General features: G+C 46.4%; 1 protein-coding gene across 1 annotated transcript in view; it reads left to right on the plus strand.

Annotated features, from left to right (window-relative positions):
- Nucleotides 1-21390, plus strand: part of LOC147662657 (protein PRRC2A-like) — a gene marked incomplete at its 3' end in the record, with an annotated part of 660467 nt that overhangs the window by 275689 nt on the left and 363388 nt on the right. Inside the window, exon 5 of the mRNA XM_086951012.1 lies at nucleotides 20952-21232. Coding sequence (XP_086807138.1) covers nucleotides 20952-21232 — 281 coding nt within the window. The remainder of the gene's footprint in view (nucleotides 1-20951; nucleotides 21233-21390) is intronic.

The raw sequence follows: 21390 nt of genomic DNA on the forward strand, positions 1-21390 counted from the left end.
CAACTCACCGGGATGGCAATGGGCAATTCAGCCGCACCAGTATACGCTAACACGTTCATGCACTGGTACGAAACCCAACATATCCTCAATGACACCAACTGGACCAACCACCTGAAAATGATCACAAGATACATTGATGACTACTTTATTATATGGTCAGAATCTGAAGACAAATTGAGACAACAACTAATCAATTTCAACTCGATTGATCAAAGGATCCAATTGACTTGGGAGATTTCAAACATGGCAGTAAACTTTCTGGATGTGAGAGTCGCCATAACACCAAATGGATTCTCCACAGACCTATTTGTTAAACCCACGGACCGTAACAACATGCTCTTACACTCGAGCTTTCACGAGCCTAATCTAATCAGAAACCTGCCATATTCACAGATGGCAAGGGTCAAAAGAATTGTTTCGGATCAGACTACCCTCAATGTAAGATTAACAGAGATGTCAAACAAATTTTTGCAAAGAGGTTACCCCAAGAGCTTGGTGGAAGAAACTAAAAAGAGGATGGAAAAAGTCGACAGAACAAAACTTTTGACACCCATCATGAAATCAGAACAAAACCAAACAGTAGTGGTGTCTAAATTTTCAACCAACAGCAGAAAATTTAAACAAATCATAATGAAACATTGGACCATCCTTAACCTGGAACCAGATTTCAACAAATCTTTCAACAAACTTCCTGTATTCGCTTACACTAGAGCTAAGAACCTTGGTGAAATCCTGCAAAGCAAATCTAAGGATCCCATCAAATATCTAGGAACAAAACCATGCCTAAACTGTGGCAATTGTAACTGCATCATTAAAGGACAGAATTTCAATCACCCTACAAAGGGTTATCCTATAAAACTAAGAGTGAACGCCACCTGTGATTCAAGCAATTTAATATACGGGATTAAATGTCCGGGCGGCAAAACCTATGTGGGGAAAACAGAGAGACGCATCAAAGTACGTCTCAATGAACACAAATCCAACATAAGACTAAAAAACACAAAGTCAGCTCTTTCGGCGCACTTTACAGAACTTCAACACAATGTATCCCAAGTGAAGTTTATTGTTTTAGAGACCGTCCCCAAATATGAAGGAGTCAACAACAACAAACTACTACTAAGACGAGAAAATTATTGGATCCATAAATTATCCTCCCAGAAACCGATAGGTTTAAATGACAGAATTGAATTCTCTTGTTACCTGTAACAATATTTGTTTGTATACCTTAACAGAATTGCTTCATTAATTGACCACGTTGTGAATGTGCACACTCCCAACACCACACGGGATTTATACCAACTTAACAGTTCCTCGATGTCATTAAGATTGTGATAGCTCAATCAGTCACACCACATCACTTCTGTTTAACGTAGGTTCGATCCTGCAGACTACCATTTTACACACACTTCATAAACCGCTAATATCCTACCTTCGCCTGAGTTCTTATTTATTCTCATTTATTCTTATTTGTTTTTTATTTTTTCACCAAACCGATAATTTAAATAACCGCATACTGCCCACCCTCACGCGTATATTCGGTCAAGACTTAACATGATCACTAAAACTATAGTCTTTTCTCAATGGTTGTCACACGTGATGAATCACATGACCCCGGACCATTATTTTGAACTTAAGAACGCCGGAAACTATCCCAGTTTCACCGGCGAGTCCTGAAATACGAACCTCGGTCAAGACGCGAGACGCATTAATCCAGGTTAATTCCTGCACTGAACACAACGCGCAACTTGTTGTGAACCGCCATGAAAATAGATTGCATTTTACTAACGTGCGCTTAAACCTTCTTTCCGCTTTTTAGATTATCGTGACAACGTTCGCCAGGCTTGTAAGTGACCGACGAACCTTTTTTGTATAGCGCACTTTTTCTTTACACCCCGAGCACAACCCCCCCACAACATGGCCACATTTGTTTATGATAGATTTGTAAATGAGTAAGGATAAACTTGACAGAACCATGAACACAATCCTGATAGAACTATGAACACTGTTTACCATGATTTTGATGTAAATATTGTACAGATTCATTTTTGATTCTAATGTCCATTTACATTATCCTTTTGTAGTGTCAATCCCTGATGAAGGGCATACCACCTGAATGCCCGAAATGCATTGGATATGCTTTTTTGATATCGCCTGATGTATGAATGATTAAATACGATAAAACCTGACAAACTATGATGATTAATACAAAATAAAGAAACTACCATGAAAACAGTTTGAAAGTGCTTTCTTCACCAAAGGAAACACGAACAAGTGTGTGCCGATAAGGGATGACACCAGAGTTCCTCTGGTTTCACGCTTAAAATTATTCTCCATCAGTGTGCCATAGTCACACCTGTGCCCCTCTCAGAAGCTCCTCTTCATAGGAGCGGTTCTAGACTTGGCACGGTTTCGGGTTTATCCGCCCGAACAGCGGGTCCGGGATATTCAGGCTCTCATTCCACTCTTTCAGCCTTTATCCCAGATCTCGGTCAGGTTGACGCTGCGTCTTCTGGGGCTGATGGCCTCCTGCATCCTACTGGTGTATCACGCCAGGTGGCGGATAAGGGCTCTGCAGTGGGACCTGAAGTTTCAGTGGGCCCAGCATCAGGGCAACCTATCCGACCACGTCCTGATCTCGGAGGGCACTGCGAGACAGCTGCAGTGGTGGCTCACGGACCGCGATTGGGTCAGCGGCAGATCCCTCTCCCTTCCCCAACCGGAGCCCGTAGTCGTGACGGACGCGTCCCTCCAGGGCTAGGGAGGTCACATGGAAGAGGCGGAAATCAGAGGCCTCTGGTCTCCGGCAGAGTCCCGGCTCCATATCAACCTTTTAGAGCTGCGGGCGATTCGTCTAGCACTGAAGGCATTCCTCCCCTCTGTCCGGGGGAGTGTAGTGCAGGTGTTTACGGACAACACCACCGCCATGTGGTACTGCAACAAACAGGGCGGGGTGGGGTCGTGGACCCTCTGCCAGGAGGCTCTGCTCCTCTGGCAATGGCTGGAACATCAAGACGTGACCCTGGTGGTTCAACACCTGGCAGGTTCACTGAACGCCAGGGCGGACGAACTCAGCCGCCGGTGCATGATGGATCACGAATGGCGTCTGAACTCAGACGTGGCGTAAGGTCTCTTTCTGCAGAGGGGAGAGCCTTGGCTAGATGTATTCGCAACCGAAGAGAACGCGCAATGTCATCAGTTCTGCGCGTTGGAATTTCCAAGGCGGCACTCGCTCTGAGACGCGTTTCGTCGCGAGTGGAGCTGCGGTCTGTTGTACGCCTTTCCGCTTATACCACTTCTGCCCAGAGTGCTGAAGAAGATCAAGCGCAACCGGGCCCAAGTCATCCTTGTGGCTCCGGACTGGGCACGAAGGTACTGGCATCCAGAGCTTCTCAGTATGTCAGTCGATCCCCCGGTTCGTCTGCCTCTTCAGGAGGACCTTCTGTCGCAGCAGCAGGGGACGGTCCCCCAACCGAACCTGTCCAGTCTCCACCTCCATGCTTGTAGATTGAGCGGCGACAGTTGAGGCCATTTGACTTGCCTCCTGAAGTCTGTAACATCATTCTGGCAGCCAGGCGTCCCTCCACAAAGTCAGTATACGCCTGCAGGTGGAACAGATTTGTGGCATGGTGCACAGCAAAGGCTGTGGATCCTCTCTCTGCCCCTCTTTCTGAGGTTCTTCTCTTCCTTCTTTCTCTTGCCCAGCAGGGCTCTGCTCTGGGCACTATCAAGGGCTATCTTTCTGCCCTTTCAGCCTTCTTAAGGCTGCCCGATCAACCATCTTTGTTCAAGTCCCCTATTGTAAATCGATTCCTAAAAGGCATCACACCCACATTCCCTCCTGTTCAGTTTGTGATGCCTCAGTGGGACTTGAACCTTGTACTTACATTTCTGATGTGCGCTCCCTTTGAGCCACTTCACAACTGTCCTCTCCGCCTTCTTACACTGAAGACTGCTTTCCTGGTTGCCATCACCTCTGCCAGGAGAGTGAGTGAGCTCATGGCCCTCTCTTGTACTCCTCCTTTCCTTTCTGTCCACCCGGACAAGGTTGTGTTGCGTACTAAGCCATCTTTCCTGCCCAAGGTTGTCACAGCCTTCCACATCGGGCAGTCCATCACTTTGCCAACCTTCTTTCCGCCACCGCACCCCTCTACAGAGGAAGAGCGGCTCCACTGTCTGGACCCAAAACGTGCGCTCTCATTCTACTTGGATCGCACTCGCCAGTTCCGGGTGGATGACCAACTCTTTGTTGGCTACGTGGGCGCTAAGAAGGGGAAAGCGGTACATAAGAGGACCATCTCCCGATGGATCATCTTGTGTATCCAGGCATGCTACTCCTTGGCTAGAAAGAAGCCCCCTGCTGGATTGCAGGCTCATTCCACTCGAGCCACGGCAACTACAACTGCCCTGGGCCAGGGTGTGCCCTTGCAAGGCATTTGCCAGGCGGCTATGTGGGCCTCGCTGCACACGTTTGCAAGACACTATTGCCTGGACAGTCAAGTCCGGAGGGATGGCTTCTTTGGCCGTTCCGTCCTCCAGGACTTTCTGGTGTGATTATTGGTTCGCAGACCCACCACCGGGGTTGGTATTTCTGGGGTATCTATTCTAAGGTAAGGAATCTATCACTAACGTGTCTCTTTCAGATGCACAAGTTACTACTTGTGTAACGATATAGCTGTAAGAGACATTAGTTAGTGATGGATTCCTTACCGACCCACCCATCCTCCCTGTTCTGCGAACCGATATCTAGGGTTACGGCCATCCCCTTTCAGGTCCCTAGTTTCAATGGCACCAGTGTTGGTTTTTAACACGGCTCAGCGCTTCTGGCGTGGAAAAGCTGTGGCTAAGAACTGACGTCAGCACGTGGAGGCGGCGTCTAAGTACTCAGACGTCATCACGGCGCCCACGACGCCGGACGCGGAGCTGCAGACGACGCCTACCGACACGCAAGGGTACTGCTACGCAAAAAATTTCCGTATCCAGTCTGACGCCTGGGGATATTCTAAGGTAAGGAATCTATCACTAACTAATGTATCTTACAGATATATCGTTACACAAGTCGTACCTTGTGCATAAAGCTCATTATGTGCTGGGGAGTTGTGGTAGTCTTCGGGCTTCTGCCCTCCATGGCGCTTATGTACTTGCAGGTGCAATTTCTTTGTGCTGGATGTGAATGGCTGGGTGGCGCCCCTAGGTGTCCTTTTCTGGGGTTGCTGCATTGTTCGTCAGGCCTGCCCTGTTGTCTGCAGCCTGGGTCGTGACTCTAGTCTGCTCCTTTTGGGGTCATGTGTGCATACCCCTCTCTGTGGTGTGTCCGGGCCTTCTTCACCCTCATGTTCACTGGCCTGGGAATTAGGTAGGTTCTTGTGCTCCTACCTCTTTTGGGATGCAGACTGTAAATCTTCCTGAGTGTCCCGGGCTGTTCTTCTCTTTCTCCCTGTCTCCTTGGAGCCTCTGGGTTGCTCTTCTCCCACTTCCTTGTCTTGGCCTTGGATGGAAGTTCTGTTGCCCTGTAAGGGTTGGGGGTGCTTCAGCCTCCCCTTGCCTTGTTTCCTCTGTTGAGTGGAATGGGCTTCCTCTTTTCTCCTTTCTTCTTCCCCCGCCCCCCGCAGGATCAGTGGCTTTCTGCTATGGGGATTCCTCTTGCCTGCGGGCCCGAGGCTCCTCACCTTGTCCGTTGGCCTGGTCCTCTGTGGGGCCCTCTGTTATGTCCTGGCCGGTGGAGCCCTTTCATAGACCCTAGCCTATGGGTATGGCTAGGGTATCTATTCTACTTTAAAGAATCTGCTGCTAGTAGTCTCAATCAGATGTACGAGTTACTTACCTTCGGTAACGATGTATCTGGTAGAGACGATTCTAGCTGCAGATTCCTTCACTGACCGCCCTTCCTCCCCGTTCTGCGAGGGCCTTTGTCTTGGTCTTCAGCACTCGCCTCCCGGTGGGTGGCTGTATTTTCTGTGGTGCATTCTTTTGCTCTCTTAACAGGATGATTTGTTCTGTTCTTGTTCCTTCCTCCTCTTGACTCTTTGGAGGATGTAGTTCTATGTTCTCCTGTGCCCCTCTTCTCTGTTCCAGGTTAGGGGTTTGCCTTCACTTTCTTCCCTCCCCTCCCTCTTCCCTTGTTTACTAAGGGTTCTGGTCCCTTTAATACCTTCAGGGTTAGGGTCATCTCTTCGTGCCCTTGCCCTAGTTTCTTGGGGGGGTTGTCGCACTCTGTGCCTGGGTTCCCCTGGAGCTCTGTCGTTCCTGTTTGTCTTGAGACCAGTTTCCCCTTTGTTCATTTTTGGGGTGGTAGTCCTGCTGTATGTTGCTGTGACAATTTTGCATGTGTTCCTTGTCTCCAGAGGAGGCTGTTTACATCCTGGCAGAGTGGCTGTTCAGGACTGTACTCTGTTCTTTTCTTTCCCTGCCTTTGGCTGCTGCAGTGTTGACACTGCTCCTTATGATGTTGTTCGTCACCATTCTTTTTCCACTTTTTCTGCTCTTTTGCACACTGTTCCTATACTCCCACAGTTTTGTCTGATGGCTCCGCGTTGTGGCGCGGAAAAGTTCTCCGAAGAAAACTGACATAAGCGCTACAGGGTGGGAGGTATGTGACTTCGCGGACATCACATATGCGGGCGACGCTTGGGCAGAGCCGTGTGATGCTGTCCCCCCGGCGCACTTGGATGCTGGGCAAAAAATTTCCTGCTCCAGTCTCACGCCTGGGGATAGTTCTACGTTAAGGAATCTATGGCTAGAATCGTCTCTACCAGATACATCGTTACCGGAGGTAAGTAACCCGTTTGATTGATAGTGGGGATAGGTTATACTGGTAATAGTGGATCCTGCCGCCAGGTATCCTAAAGCAATTTCCCTTAGGACTACTACAAATCCTGCAGTAGCCAAGGACCCAATTGTTGTCCTCACCCGGGTAGGGTTTCCTAAGGAGGTGGTGTCAGAGCGTCAAACTTCATGTCTGCGTACCTCAAACACATGTGGCATGATTGTGGAATGCAGTTCATGTTTACTACACCCTACCATCCACAAACCAATGGTCTTGTTGAAAAGTTTAACAAGACCTTGAAGGACATGGTCATGGGGTTCCCTGAAAAACTCAAAAGGAGATGGGATTTCCTCTTGCCATGCTTGCTTTTCACCAACAGGGAGGTGCCTCAGAAGGGAGTAGGGTTTTCTGCCTTTGAACTTCTGTTTCGCCACCCTTTCAGGGGACTGATCGGTCTTTTCGAAGAGGATTAGATGAAGCTTTAGGAAGTTAGATTTTTGTTGCAGTAACCCCCCCACTTTTTGTCAGACTATTGATGCCCTTTGAATTGATGTGCCCGGGGTCCCTGTCAATGTGGTTCCCAGGGCCAGTGTTCTTTCCCCGGACCTGTACCTTGTACCCCAAATTGTCACCTCTCTGGCCACATGTCAGTCACTTGTAAATGGTACCCCGGGCACTGTGACCAGAGAAGGCTCCTAAGGGCTGCAACACCTATTGTGCCACCCTTAGAGGACAGACAGACTTGACAGACAGAGACACCCTCCCCAATGTGAGTGCAGTAATGCCATTAAGAGTATATGGTACTGGGAGTTTGTCATTACGAACTCCCCAGCACTATAATGGCTTTACTGAAAACAGGGAAGTTTGGTACCAAAATTCTCTGCACACACATTAAAATCACACTGAGAAGAAAAGACAGAGCAAACAGCCATCCCGAAGCTAAGAGGAGGACTCGCTTTGCCCCAGCCCTACAGGCATGTCCTTACCTCGAACCTGCAGAAGCAAAACTCATGTGTCGAGCGGCCTCAAGAACCCCAAAGACCTGCCCTGCCTTCAAAACAAAATAGTTTCTCCTTTGAACACTGGTTTTGTTAATCCACAGAATCCAGGTCCGGCAAATTCTGCGACTGCCCTCGTCCCGAGTTCGAGTGGCCCAACACCACGAGGAGGTCTCCCCGGCGATCCTGACCCCTGATAACTGACCTTCCTCAATCCTCCATCCGAATCCTGCCGCCTCAAACTGGAAGGTTCCCCCAACTGCGACCAGGAGCTGGTAAGAAGATCATACCCTAAAAGGCATCCCGACGCCCTGCTACCTCGGGTGGTCCATTTGACTGTGCCTAACCAATCTCCAGCATCCCACCCGACCTCTCCAAGTGGTGGTCGCACCCAGAAGAGATTCGTCCCTGAGCCTGCAGTGTGTTTGCTAACCGAAGACTCCCCATTGAAAGCTACAGGGCGCCTGGCTCCAAAACAGCACTCTGCACCCGGCCACCTCAGTTCCGCTAAGGTTGTACCTTTTGTGCTGACTTGAATGCCCATTAGCACTGAGCTTAAGTCCAGGAGCTTTGCTCCCACAACCCAGTGGCCTGCTCAGCAGCAGCCACCAACCGGCCACCACCTAACCCCCATTGGATAACTTTGGTCCTCAGCACTCTGCACCCGAGCGCCCTAGTGCCGCTGAGGGTGTAACAAGAGTGCATCCTTGACCCTGGGGGATCCCTGATTCTATCCCCAGAATACCAACTCCCACAACCGAATACTTACCTTTGAACCAATGATAACCCTATTTTCCTCCATAGGATAACATTGACTGTTTTTCTGTGTAAAGTGTTCTAGTGTGGAGTTGGAAATTCTAAGAAACCCTTTAAAACTGTAAGTAACAAAAACGCTTTTACTTAACTGTTAACTGGAAATGTCCCAGTGCAGTATCCAGGTATACTGCACTGTGTAAGAAAAGTAATCTATAAAGTAATCTACTTGACATTCTACTAAAAAGCCAATAGAAAGTATATGTACAGTAGATCAAAAACACTGTGTGATATACTTTGCTGACAGAATGTGTACAACAAATACTTAAAACTACCCTCTGATAGAGCCATACTGATAATCACACTACCACAAATAGAGAGTAAGGTGCTATCTACTTTTACCTTTGGGGTTCCACTTGACTCTGTGTAGACTACACCTTACTTTGGTTTATTATAGACAGAGCCGGCTTCCTACATGCTGTGGGTGCACTTTCTGTGCTAACTTGAACCCCCCTTTACCCTGAGCTTAATCCTACAAGCTTTGCTCCCTCAACCTTGTTGCCTACTTGTTAACAGCCACCAAACAGAGCCCCCCAACCCCCTTTGGATAACATTGGGTCTCTGCACTCTGCACCTGGCCCCCTTAGTGCAGCTGAGTGATTTGTGTGTGCATCCTTGACCCTAGGGGAATCCTTGTTTTAACCCCAGAAACTCAATCCTAAAGACTATTTACTTATCTGAAAACTGCATTGGCTTTTTTCCTCTGAAAAACATGTTGAGGATGTTTGTATGGAAAGCTAAGAAACTGTGTTTTGATAAACTGTTTTACTCACCTTTCATCTAGGAAATGTCCTAGGGTGATATCTAGGCATATCACACTGCGTAGAAAAAGTAATCTGAAAATAACTTAAAAAGTAATTACAAAGTCATTGGAAAGTAACTAAAAAGTAATTCAGCTGTTTATGAAGATTTAACCTACCTGTATGTGCATTCAACTGTATTCTCAGAAAAGTACTATTTTTCTCTTCCCGTGCACCAAGTCTGGCTTGGCTCTAAAAATAAAGTACAACAAATATTTTTGATGCAACCAATTAGTCTGAGTTCAGTCTTTGAATGTGCAACATCGTTTCTTGCCTTAGTGTGTACAATAAATACCTAATACTACCCTCTTATATAACCTTACTGCTTGCCCATACTACCCCAATAGAGAGTAAGGTATTTTCTACTTTTACCTCTGTAAGCCTTGGGGGGATCCACTGGACTCTGTGCACACTATACCTTACTTTGGTATAGTATATACCGAGCAAGCTTCCTACACCCAGCAGCAGAGAAGTGCTAGTAGTAGTGTGGATGGTGTCATCTAATCAAGTTAAGAGACAGCATAGTTCTGGGTTTCTCAATGGGGCCACCAAGCGGCGAAGCGTCAAGTTAATGAAGTCAAAAAACACCACATCCATCTTCAGTTCCAATTGCACCTTTGTTAGACTATCTGGATTCGGAATCCTGACTGAGGAGCTTGCACTTCTAATCAGTGTGTTCGAGGCATGTGGCCTGCTGAATTCATATCTTAGCATAGATCGCCACCTAGTGTTGGGTCCGGATGTTTGCACTTTGTTGTCCTGGAAGAGTCTTCGAAGTCTCCTCCCCTGGACTACAGTGCGCATGGGCATCTTCTCCATCTTCAGATTGTTTTTTCACGCCATTGGGTTCGGATGCTATTCCTCAACTCCAACTTCGGAACCAAAACTTTTCAACTTTCTAAGGCCAAAAAGACTTCTACCTCGACGGTATTGTTCTCGTTGATTGTATGACTTAACAACTACTGCCTAAACCACGACTTCTTTTACAACGAAGGCTAAACCCCGACTTTTTCTTAACCACTACATTTTAAACCACTACTCCCTAAACCACGACATTTTTAGATTTAATTCCATATTCTGTTCGTGAATCTTATGCTTTTACAATTTTTAAAATGAAAGCAACACTGCCATCTCCTGACATAAACCGGTAATTTTTTTTAAACTAATTTCTTCAACAACCTTTGCTGTATTTGATTTTAAACTATTACGATTTTAATCTTCCACGTTTTTTTTACTATATATATTTTATTTATTTTTTCTTTGTGGGGGGAGCCCCCCACACCCCCATCTACCTTTTTAATTGTTTTCCTAGCATGCTCCAGTGTTCTAAAAGTTGTCATTCTATCCTTCGTCGTTCCGTCGTTCGTGGATGTTACCTTCGTGGTTCAGCCCTCTTCGTTGTTCACTCTTCGTTGTTCCGGTAAGTAGTTGTTTAAACATCGTGGTTAAGGACGTTTCCCGTTCTCGTTTGGTAAACCTTTAGTCGATAACACTTTCCATCTCGATCCAGTCGAGGCGGGCCGTTGGGCCTTTTCGACGCCAAGAGGGTCTGCTGCCGATGGAAAGGACCCCATTTATAAGGTGCCCACTATGTCACTCCAAGTTCCCACATACTGATAAACCTACAGTATGCAACAAGTGCCTCTCTCCTGAGCACAACGAGGAAGATTGTCCAGCTTGTGCTCAGTTCTGGTAGAAGAAAACTATCCGGAACCGACGGGCCGCTAGACCATAGAAGCAGCGGCATGCACCGGAAGCGGAGAACATTTTTGATGACGAACACGACCTCCCAGAAGTTGCGGACTCAGACCTGGAAATTGTCACCGTAGAAGACCAGTCGGACTCCGATGACCAGATCACACCGGGGCAAACAGTGAGTACCATGCCCCCTACCCCGCTTCCATCTCAAGACATGACAAGGCTCCGGTCGAAGCATCGCCTAAAGGCCTTAGCCGAGATCGACAAACTCCTTCAGAGACCCCGCCTTCCGGCTCTGCTCCGAAGACCAAACCCAAGCCTTCTGAGACCCTGGGAACGAGCTACACTTCCCAAAAAGGCCGCCGAACCGAAAAAGGTTGTTGAGCCGAAGAAAACCATCACAATAGAATAGTCGACTTGGAAAAGGCCAACGAGCCGAAAGAGTGTCGACCTCCCAAAAACAGATCACACGAAAATTCCTGGTGATCCGAAGAAGGCAGCAGAGTCGACGAAAAAAACGGTCGATCCGAAAAAGGTTATCGAACCGAAAACACCAGTCGACCCGAAGAAAGGTATCGAACCGAAAACACCGGTCGATACGAAAAAGGCTATCGAACTAAAAAGCACGGTCGATCCGAAAATGGTCGTAGAATCAAAGGTCGTCAAACCAAAAAAGACGGTAAAGACGAAACACGTCGAATAAAAGGGAGTCGCCGAGCCGAAAAAGGTCACCGACACGAAAACTGTAGTCGAGCCGAAAGAAGCTCCACAGACTAGGGCCCTCAAGCCAAAAACTCAAAAACAAGTGACTAAGCCAAAGTCATCGGCTCAAAAACCACGGACAGTTGAGGAAGACTTTTCCACCCTGATCCAGTGGCAGAAGAACGCACCTAAACTGTATATAGACCCCAAAACAGCACGGGTAACAGTTTACAATAGGAAAAAGAGACCTTTGGACACTGACACTTCTTCCCCTGTTCCTCCAAAGAAGAAAGACTTTGCAACCTCTCCCTCAAGGCCTTTCACTCCTCCTCCTTTCTTTCCTGACATGCCTTATGTACCTTACTCTCCTTCACAATATGATGAGGCAGAAAACATAGGGAATGATCCTCAAGATAACTTTGGTGACCCTGAGGATCAGGATGTGCAGAATAACACATGGTATGACCAAAATGATCCCTATGATACATACGACCCACAACCCATCCCTGACACCTCTACATATCCCACAAAGCCGTCGCCTACTGACGACACCATTGTCTTTAACCAACTAGTGGATAGGGCTGCTAAATATCACAATGTAGACCTGCAAACTGACCCAATAGAAGAGAATTTCCTATTCGACAACTTTCCTACTTCGGAAAAAAGCGGATGTACACTCCCTATGTTAAAAGGAAAGGGGTACTAAAACACGCGCCAGACATAATTAAAGATCCAGCGAGAGCGCGTGTCCTCAATCCCAGAATTTAGAAAAAGTATAAGGCAGCCCCTACAGACCCTTCTTATATTAAATCACAGTTGTATTTAGAGTCTTTAGTGGTAGCAAACGCATGACAGCGAGCTAATTCACAAATCGGAGATGCTCCTCCTCCTGACACAGAGTCAAAGATAATAGAATCCTCAGGTAAAAGAGTGGCATCCCAAGCAGCAAACACTTGGAGAATTCCAAACAAACAGGCTCTATTAGCACTATACGATAGAGCACATTATGACCAGCTGGAATGTTTACTACAACACCTCCCAGAACCATTCAAATCTAAAGCCAACGACCTAAAACAGGAAGGCAAATTTATAACAAATGCTTCCATTAAATGTGCACTTGACGCAGCTGACACGGCAGCTAGGTTGATTAACACTAGCGTATTACTGCGCCGGCTTGCGTGGCTACGCATTTCTGGATTTAAAAATGAAGTGCAGTCAACCAACCAGTTAACCAAGACTTTCTGTTTGGCACTGCAGTAGATACCATCTTGGAAAAGATGAAAAAGGATACTGATACTATTCAATGGGCGCACTTCAGTTCCAACAATCCAGAAGTTCCTTTTGTCGCTCCTCCTTTCGAGGCTCAGGTAGAGGCAACACATCACACACTTCCTCTACTTTCAAGAGTAATACCTAGAGCACCTTTAATAAAAGCTCCAACAGAGGAGGTTATAGAGGCAATAATTACAAGGGCAGAGGACGTGGCGGCAACACCACCAGAGCCTCCACCGCCACCAAACAGTAATTTGTTCACACTCCCTCCAGACCACTCAACACCGGTCGGAGGCAGACTAACACAATTCCTACCAGTCTGGAACGCAGTTACCACAGACAGGTGGGTGAGACAAATTATCCAGTATGGTTATTGCCTGGAACTCACTTCTACTCCACCCAACATACCACCCAAACACCGTCCTATGTCCAAGGAACACGTCACGCTGTTACAACAAGAGGTAACATCCATGCTAGAAAAGGAAGTCATAGAGCCAGTCCCTTTTCAACACCAAGGGACAGGAGTATATTCCCTATACTTCCTTATTCCCAAAAAGGACGGGACCCTCAGACCAATGTTGGACCTCAGACCTCTGAACCAATACATACTCTCAGATCATTTCCATATGATCACTCCTCAACAAATACTTCCGTTACTCCAACAAGGCGACCTCCTCGCTACATTAGACCTCAAGGATGCATACTTTCACATTCCTATACATCCAGCTCACAGAAAATACCTCAGGTTCACGATAGAAGGTCAACACTATCAATTCAAAGTTCTCCCCTTCGGGGTAACTACAGCACCACGGGTTTTCACAAAATGCCTAGCAGTAGTAGCAGCACACCTAAGAAGGCAACCCATCCATGTTTTTGCCATACCTGGACGATTGGCTCATAAAAGCCAACTCATACGCGCAGAGTGCAAGCCACACATCCCAGACAATTCAGCTGCTGCACAGTCAAGGTTTTTCCATAAACTACACAAAATCACATCTGCAGCCCACCCACATACAACAATATCTGGGAGCAACTATAGACACCTCAGTGGCAAAAGCATATCCAAATCCATCCAGGATAGCCAACATGCAATCTCTAACTCAAAGATTTCACCCACAACACTCCTTGCCAGCTAGAGTGTTCATGCAGCTTATAGGCATGATGGCTTCCTACATATTCATTGTCCCTCCTGCCCGACTTCAAATGCGTCCATTGCAGGAGTGCCTAGCACGGCAGTGGAACCAAGCTCAAGGACAACTAAAAGACCTAGTGTTGGTAGACAGTCACACTTACAACTCTCTGCAGTGGTGGAACCCACAAAACCTTTCCAAGGGGCGACTGTTCCAAGGCCGGTTCCACAGGTAGTGCTAATAGCGGACGCATCACTGACCGGTTGGGGAGCCCACCTACTTCAATACACAGTCCAAGGGCTCTGGACAATCAAGCAGAAGACACTGCATATAAACCACTTAGAGTTGCTAGCAGTATATCTAGCAATGAAAGTCTTCCAGAAATACTTGTACAACAAGGCTGTATTGATCCGGACGGACAACATGACAGCCATGTACTACATCCAGAAACAGGGAGGGACACACTATCCGCAGCTGTCTCACCTAGCACAGAGCATATGGAGGTGGGCAATTCCAAAAAACATCTTTCTCCTGGCAGAACACCTCCCAGGAATAGACAATCGCAGATCTACTAAGCAGACACAGCCAACAGATACATGAATGGGAGATTCACCCTCAAGTCCTCCAACCATTCTTCAAAAAGTGGGGGCATCCATTAATAGATCTGTTTGCCACAAAAGAAAACTCAAAATGCCAGTCCTTTGCCGCCAGGTTCCCACACCCGTTGTCACAGGGCAATGCGATATGGATGAACTGGTCAGGCAGATTTGCGTACGCTTTTCCGCCAACCCCACTGATTCCATTAGTGGCACGCAAACTAAAGCAGCAGTCCCTCACAATGATCCTAGTGGCTCCCACATGGGCAAGACAACCATTGTACACAACACTCCTAGAACTCTCAGTAGTCCCTTACCAAAGGCTGCGCCTATCGCCACAGCTGTTAACACAGAGCTGTGGAGAAATCAGACACCCAGATCCCAATCAGATGAACCTAGCGATCTGGCTCCTGAAGTCTTAGAGTTCGGATAACTTAACTTGCCTCCAGACTGTATGAACATTATCAAGGAAGCAAAACGCCCAACTACTAGAGCATGCTATGCAGCTAAATGGAAAAGATTTGTAATTTACTGTATTACTAATCAATGCCTCCATCCAAAACCTAATATGTTACTTATTACATCCTCAAAGATGCAATCTAGCATACTATTCCATAAGGCTACACCTTGCTGCCATAACAGCATATCTCCAGAACAGACAACACCTGTCCCTGTTCAGAATACCACCTATCAAAGCTTTTATGGAAGGACTTAAAAGAAATATCCCTCCAAGACATCCACCTTCGCCAGTCTGGAACTTAAACGTAGTACTTACCAGACTTATCGGGCCACCTTTCGAACCACTCCATTCGTGCGGATTACAATTCCTAACATGGAAAGTGGCATTTTTAGTTGGCATTACCTCGCTCAGGCGAGTGAGCGAGCTACAGGCACTAACAAGTCAAGAACCTTTCATGCAAATACATCAAAATAAGGTAGTGCTCCGTACTAACCCTAAGTTCATGCCAAAAGTTATATCAACATTTCATCTGAATCAGTCAATAGATTTGCCAGGCTATCTTGAATCCAGTGGCCAAGTTTCACTTTTTTCGCCCTAAGTTGGCAGGGTATGCTCAGACGTGAGTCGCTTGTTCACTTGGCCACTGGATTCAAGATAGCCTGGCTGATGTAATGTAATGTAATGTAATTGGTCTTTTACATCACGCAACTATCGCTCCAAGGAGCATCTAGGCGCCATTTACTGATCCAGAGATATAGGAGATAGGTTGGTTGCTGGTGATAGCTCATCCAACTATTACACTAGTGCTCTAGCGCAGGTGTCCTGTAACGTAAAGACCCAATTTTTCAATCCCTTTCTGAAATCCTTTTCCTTTTCTAATGCCCGTAGAAAAGGGGGGAGAGTATTCCAGGCTGTTGCTCCAAGTACTGGAAGTGATTTGCCGCCCCTTGTGCTAAGCCTGAAGGTTGGAACCGACAGCATGTTAACATTAGAAGAGCGGAGGGTGCGTGTTGGGTGGTATCTGGCAAATCTCCGCTGTAGGTATTTTGGGCCTAAGGCGTGGACGGCTCTGAAGGTAATAATCAATATTTTGAAGAGAACCGTCTTGGTTTTTGGTAACCAATGCAGTGTGTTTAGTGCTGTGGTTGCTGATGATTTCTTCGGCCATTTAAGGACTAGCCTGGCTGCTGCATTTTGCACCATCTGGAGTTTATGATGAGGATTATGAATCCGAAACCGGTCCCAGGATGCATGTTTCCGGTCCAGGGAAGACCTGGCTTGGCAGTTCAGGCTGGACTGTTCCCATGAGGCACAGGGTCAGACTGATTTGCATATGGCCATGTCTGAACTGGGGTTGCTGAGTGAGCTTAAGAATGGTGATGGATTAAACCCAGATCAGTTGACTGGGGTTGAGTGTTTGATTTGCTCAAACGCGCTCCGTCCATCATCCCCTTTTGGTTTCGCTCTGGCAAACGAACAGCATCACAGACAGCTAACATATGGCGCATTGCCAATACTCAAGCGCTATTGGCAAGATATGGCAGGGCACATTATGATGAACTGGAATCCTTAATGTAGCATCTACCAGATAAATATAAAAACAGGGCCATTGAACTCATACAGGAAGGTAAAAATATCACTTCAATTCGTTGTGCCCTAGATGCCGCAGATACTGTCTCAAGGGCAATTAACACCAGTATCCTTTTGCGTAGGAATGCCTGGCTACGTATTTCAGGTTTCAAACCTGAAGTACAAAATTCCATCCTCAATCAGCCATTTGATGAGAAACACCTATTTGGCCCTAATGTTGCTGTATCTTTAGAGAAAATGAAAAAAGACACACACACAGCTAAATCTATGAGAGCTTTGCAATTGCAAGCTCCCAGACGTTCTTTTCGTCGCTCATCATATAGAGGCAACACAAAAGGCTACTAATCCGATAGCCCCTCCACTTCTTATAAGACCCCTAGCCAATCCACATTCACTAAGGGCTACCAAAAAGGGGGTTACAGGGGTAACCACAACAAAGGCAGAGGCAAAACCAACAACTCCTTCTCTGCCTCCACCCCTACCCAATGACTTTCCTCCACTCCCCCCCAACCATTCCATCCTGAGGTGGGAAGACTACAACAGTTCCTTCCTGCCTGGACCAAAATAACATACCACCAAAACAGCATCCATTGTCACAAGAGCATCTATTACTGCTAAAGCAAGAAGTAATATCTCTGCTGGAAAAATGTGCAATAGAACCTGTTCCTCTGCACCAACAAAACAAGGGAGTCTACTCCCTATACTTTCTTATCCCAAAGAAGGACCTCTCTCTAAGGCCTATTCTAGACCTCAGACCTCTAAACATATACATACAGTCAGACCATTTTCATGTAGTCACACTCCAACAAGTCCTTCCTCTTCGGTTACAAAACGACTCCTTCCTACTCTAGACATCAAGGACGCATACTTCCACATTTACAAAGCTCACAGGAAGTATCTCAGATTTGTAATAGACAGGCAGCGCTATCACTTCAAAGTACTCTCATTTGGCGTCACAGCAGCGCCAAGAGTGTTCACCAAGTGCCTAGCAGTAGTGGCAGCACATTTACGAAGACAGCACTTCCATGTCTTCCCTTACCTGGACGACTGGCTCATAAAGGCCAGCTCCTACAACCAGTGTGTAGAACACACTCATGCCACTATCCAACTGCTTCAAAACTTGGGGTTCTGAATAAACCAAACAAGTCCAATCTGCAACCATCCAAAGTACAACAATACCTTGGTGCCACAATAAACACCTCGACTGCGCTAGCTTATCCAACTCCGATAAGGATGGCCAGCATGCAAGCTCTTCTCAAAAAGTTTCAGTCACAACACTCCCTTCCAGCACAAGTGTTCATGCAGCTCATTGGAATGATGGCCTCCTGCATTTTCATAGTGCCCCATGCAAGACTTTAAATGCGCCCTCTCCAAGAGTGCATAGCACGCCAATGGAACCAGGCTCAAGGTCAATTAACTGACCTATTGATGGTCGACGGTCTTACTCATCGCTCTCTGCAGTGGTTGAATACCAAAAACCTTTCCAAAGGGCGACCGTTCCTAGAACCAGTTTCTCAGAAAGTCTTGACAGCGGACGCATCGCTCTCCGGCTGGGGAGCCCACCTACTGCAACACACCATGCAAGGCAGGTGGACACCACATTAAAAGTTACTACATATCAACCAACAAAGCTGTGTTAGTCCGCACGGACAACATGACAGCCATGTATTACATACAGAAACAGGGCGGAACACATTCCCTGCAACTCTCTCAGCTAGCACTGAACATATGGCGTTGGGCTATACCTCAAAACATATTCCTCTTAGCCCAGCATGTTCCAGGAGTGCAAAATACCATAGCAGATCTGTTAAGTCGTCAGACACAACAGATCCACGAGTGGAAACTTCATCTGCCAGTTCTTCAACCATTCTTTCAGATGTGGGGACAACCTCAGATAGACCTCTTTGCCACCCATGAAAACCCCAAATGCCCAAGCTTCGCTACAAGATATCCACACCCACTGTCCAAAGGCAATGCGATATGGATGAACTGGTCAGGCAAATTTGCGTATGCTTTTCTGCCTCTACCACTCATGCCACTAGTAGTACGCAAACTACAGCAGCATTCTCTAATGCTCATCCTAGTTGCTCCAACGTGTGCCAGACAGCCCAGCTATACCTATGTCCACGCCTTTTAACCCAGAACCATGGAGCGATCAGACACCAGGACCCAGCCCAGCTCAACCTTTGCGATCTGGCTCCTGAAATCCTAGAATTCGGATATTTTAACCTTCCTCCTGATTGTATTACCGTGATAAAAGAGACTAGGCGTCAAACCACTAGAGCATGCTATGCAGCCAAGTACTACTAGTGGCATGAGTGGTAGAGGTGGAAAAGCTTTGTAATATATTGTCACAACAATAGTATTAATCCTCTAGACCTGTCTATTCAACACATCATAGCATGCTTATTACATCTTCATAAATGTAACTTACCCTACACGTCTATTAGACTGCATCATGCTGCCATAGCAGCATATCTTCCAAACGGACAGCATCTATCTCTGTTCAGAGTGCCTGCTATTAAAGCTTTCATGGAAGACCTCAAGCGAATAATTCCTCCCAGGGTACCACCTTCACCAGTGTGGAATTTAAACATTGTTCTCACATGACTAATGGGACCTCCCTTCGAACCTTTACATAAATGTGAACTACAATTTTTAACATGGAAGGTTGCGATCCTAGTAGCTATTACTTCACTACGGAGAGTTTGTGAACTACAAGAACTAACCATTCAAGAACCTTTCTTGCAAATGCATCACAATAAGGTCGTTCTCCGTTCCAATCCAAAATTAATTCCCAAATTCATCTCTCCCTTCCACCTCAATCAATCTGTGGAACTCCCTGTGTTCTTCTCGCAGCCACAAACAGTATCAGAAAGAGCTCTTCATACCCTAGATGTCAAAAGAGCATTATTATACTACATTGAGAGAACACAACCCTTTCGTAAGACCAAACAACTTTTTGTATCATTCTCACCACCACATGAGGGTAATCCCATTTCAAAATCTGGGATAGCTAGATGTATACAGATTTGTTAGCACAAAGCTAAACTTTTGTTATCTGTTCCTCCTAAAGCCCACACTACAAGCAAAATAGGGGCTTCAATGGCATTTGTAGGGAACATTCCCCTAGATGACATCTGCAGAGCAGCTACATGCTCTACACCGCACACATTCACAAAGAACTATTGTGTAGATGTGCAAACCAAACCACAAACTAATGTGGGCCAGGCTGTTCTCAAAACATTATTTCAAACTACTGCAACAGATGGGGGTGGTCGCTGCTAAGAGTGGGTACTGCTATACAATCTATGCACAGTGTGTAATCTGCAGCTCATATGCCTCGAACGGAAAATGCTACTTACCAGTATGCATCTTTTCTTGGCATGTAGAGCTACAGAGTTACACACGCCCAGCCGGCTACCCTTATCTGTTCCAGTATTATCTTAATTAGATACAGCTTACATTGGCATCCTTCCTTTTCTTGCAAAGCTCCATCATTTCCCTAATGGCGAAAGACAATCTGAGGATGGAGCCAATGCCCATGCGCAATGTGGTCCAAAGGAGGAGTCCCCTATCTCGTGACTGCCAAAGAACTTTTCAGGACAAAAACAAACTGCAAACATCCGGGCCCAATACTAGGTGGTGATCTATGCACAGTGTGTAACTCTGCAGCTCTACATGCCAAGAATAGATGCATATAGGTAAGTAGCATTTTCCTTCTTGCATTTCAAAACAAGTAGTGTAGGAATGTGCCGGTGGTCTGGGTTCAAATACATATTTGACTTCAGTTAGGATACCAGCGATGGAGTGCTAGGATTAAAGAATTCCCTTCCATAGTCTTTCAGGTTCTCTTACTTGTTTATTGTCGTTCCTTACTCCCACTCTTCTGTACTACAGGAAGATGGGAAATGGAGTGGCTGGGAGCGTTCATTGACGTAGAGGTAGGGATGTTGAAATTGATCCTGCAGTTGGCGCATTAGGATATGAAAATATTAAATGACCTTGAACTTTTGTGAGTGTATCAGTCCCTTCCTGCATGTTTGTGCATGACCTAATTGTGATGGAGCCAGAGAAATTACTAAGATTACCAGAATCGTAATCAAAATCTTTTTTATCTTGTTTACAGGGCAGGAGGGTGGATCACTTAAATATGAATCTTTCTCACCACCATCCTCTTCTGTCCTGACAGTGGAGGTGCTGCTGCCTCCACCTCCCCCCCCTCCTCCTCTACCCTCTCCACTCCAGCCTCCTGCTCAAATAGAAGCACTTGAAGACAAGGAGGATATGAATGTTGTGAAGGCAGAAGTCAAAGGAGAGGCTATGTCACAGAGCCGTCAGCCTGTTGCGACCCAGGGCTATTCAAAGTACCAGAAAATGCTTCCTCCTCGTTTCCAGAGACAGCAGCAGGTAACGTGGTATGCTAGTGCTTTGTAAATACCCTGTTTCTCCATGTACCATAACTATATACTGTATAAACATTTCCATTCAGTTTGTGTTAAAAAAGTTGGAGGTGGTGTGGTGAATGTTGAGGGTGATCTTTCATGCATCACATTTTCATAAATTTC

The sequence above is a fragment of the Lissotriton vulgaris genome, unplaced genomic scaffold (assembly GCF_964263255.1).
Source record: "Lissotriton vulgaris unplaced genomic scaffold, aLisVul1.2 SCAFFOLD_1241, whole genome shotgun sequence".
Taxonomy (NCBI): Eukaryota; Metazoa; Chordata; class Amphibia; order Caudata; family Salamandridae; genus Lissotriton; species Lissotriton vulgaris.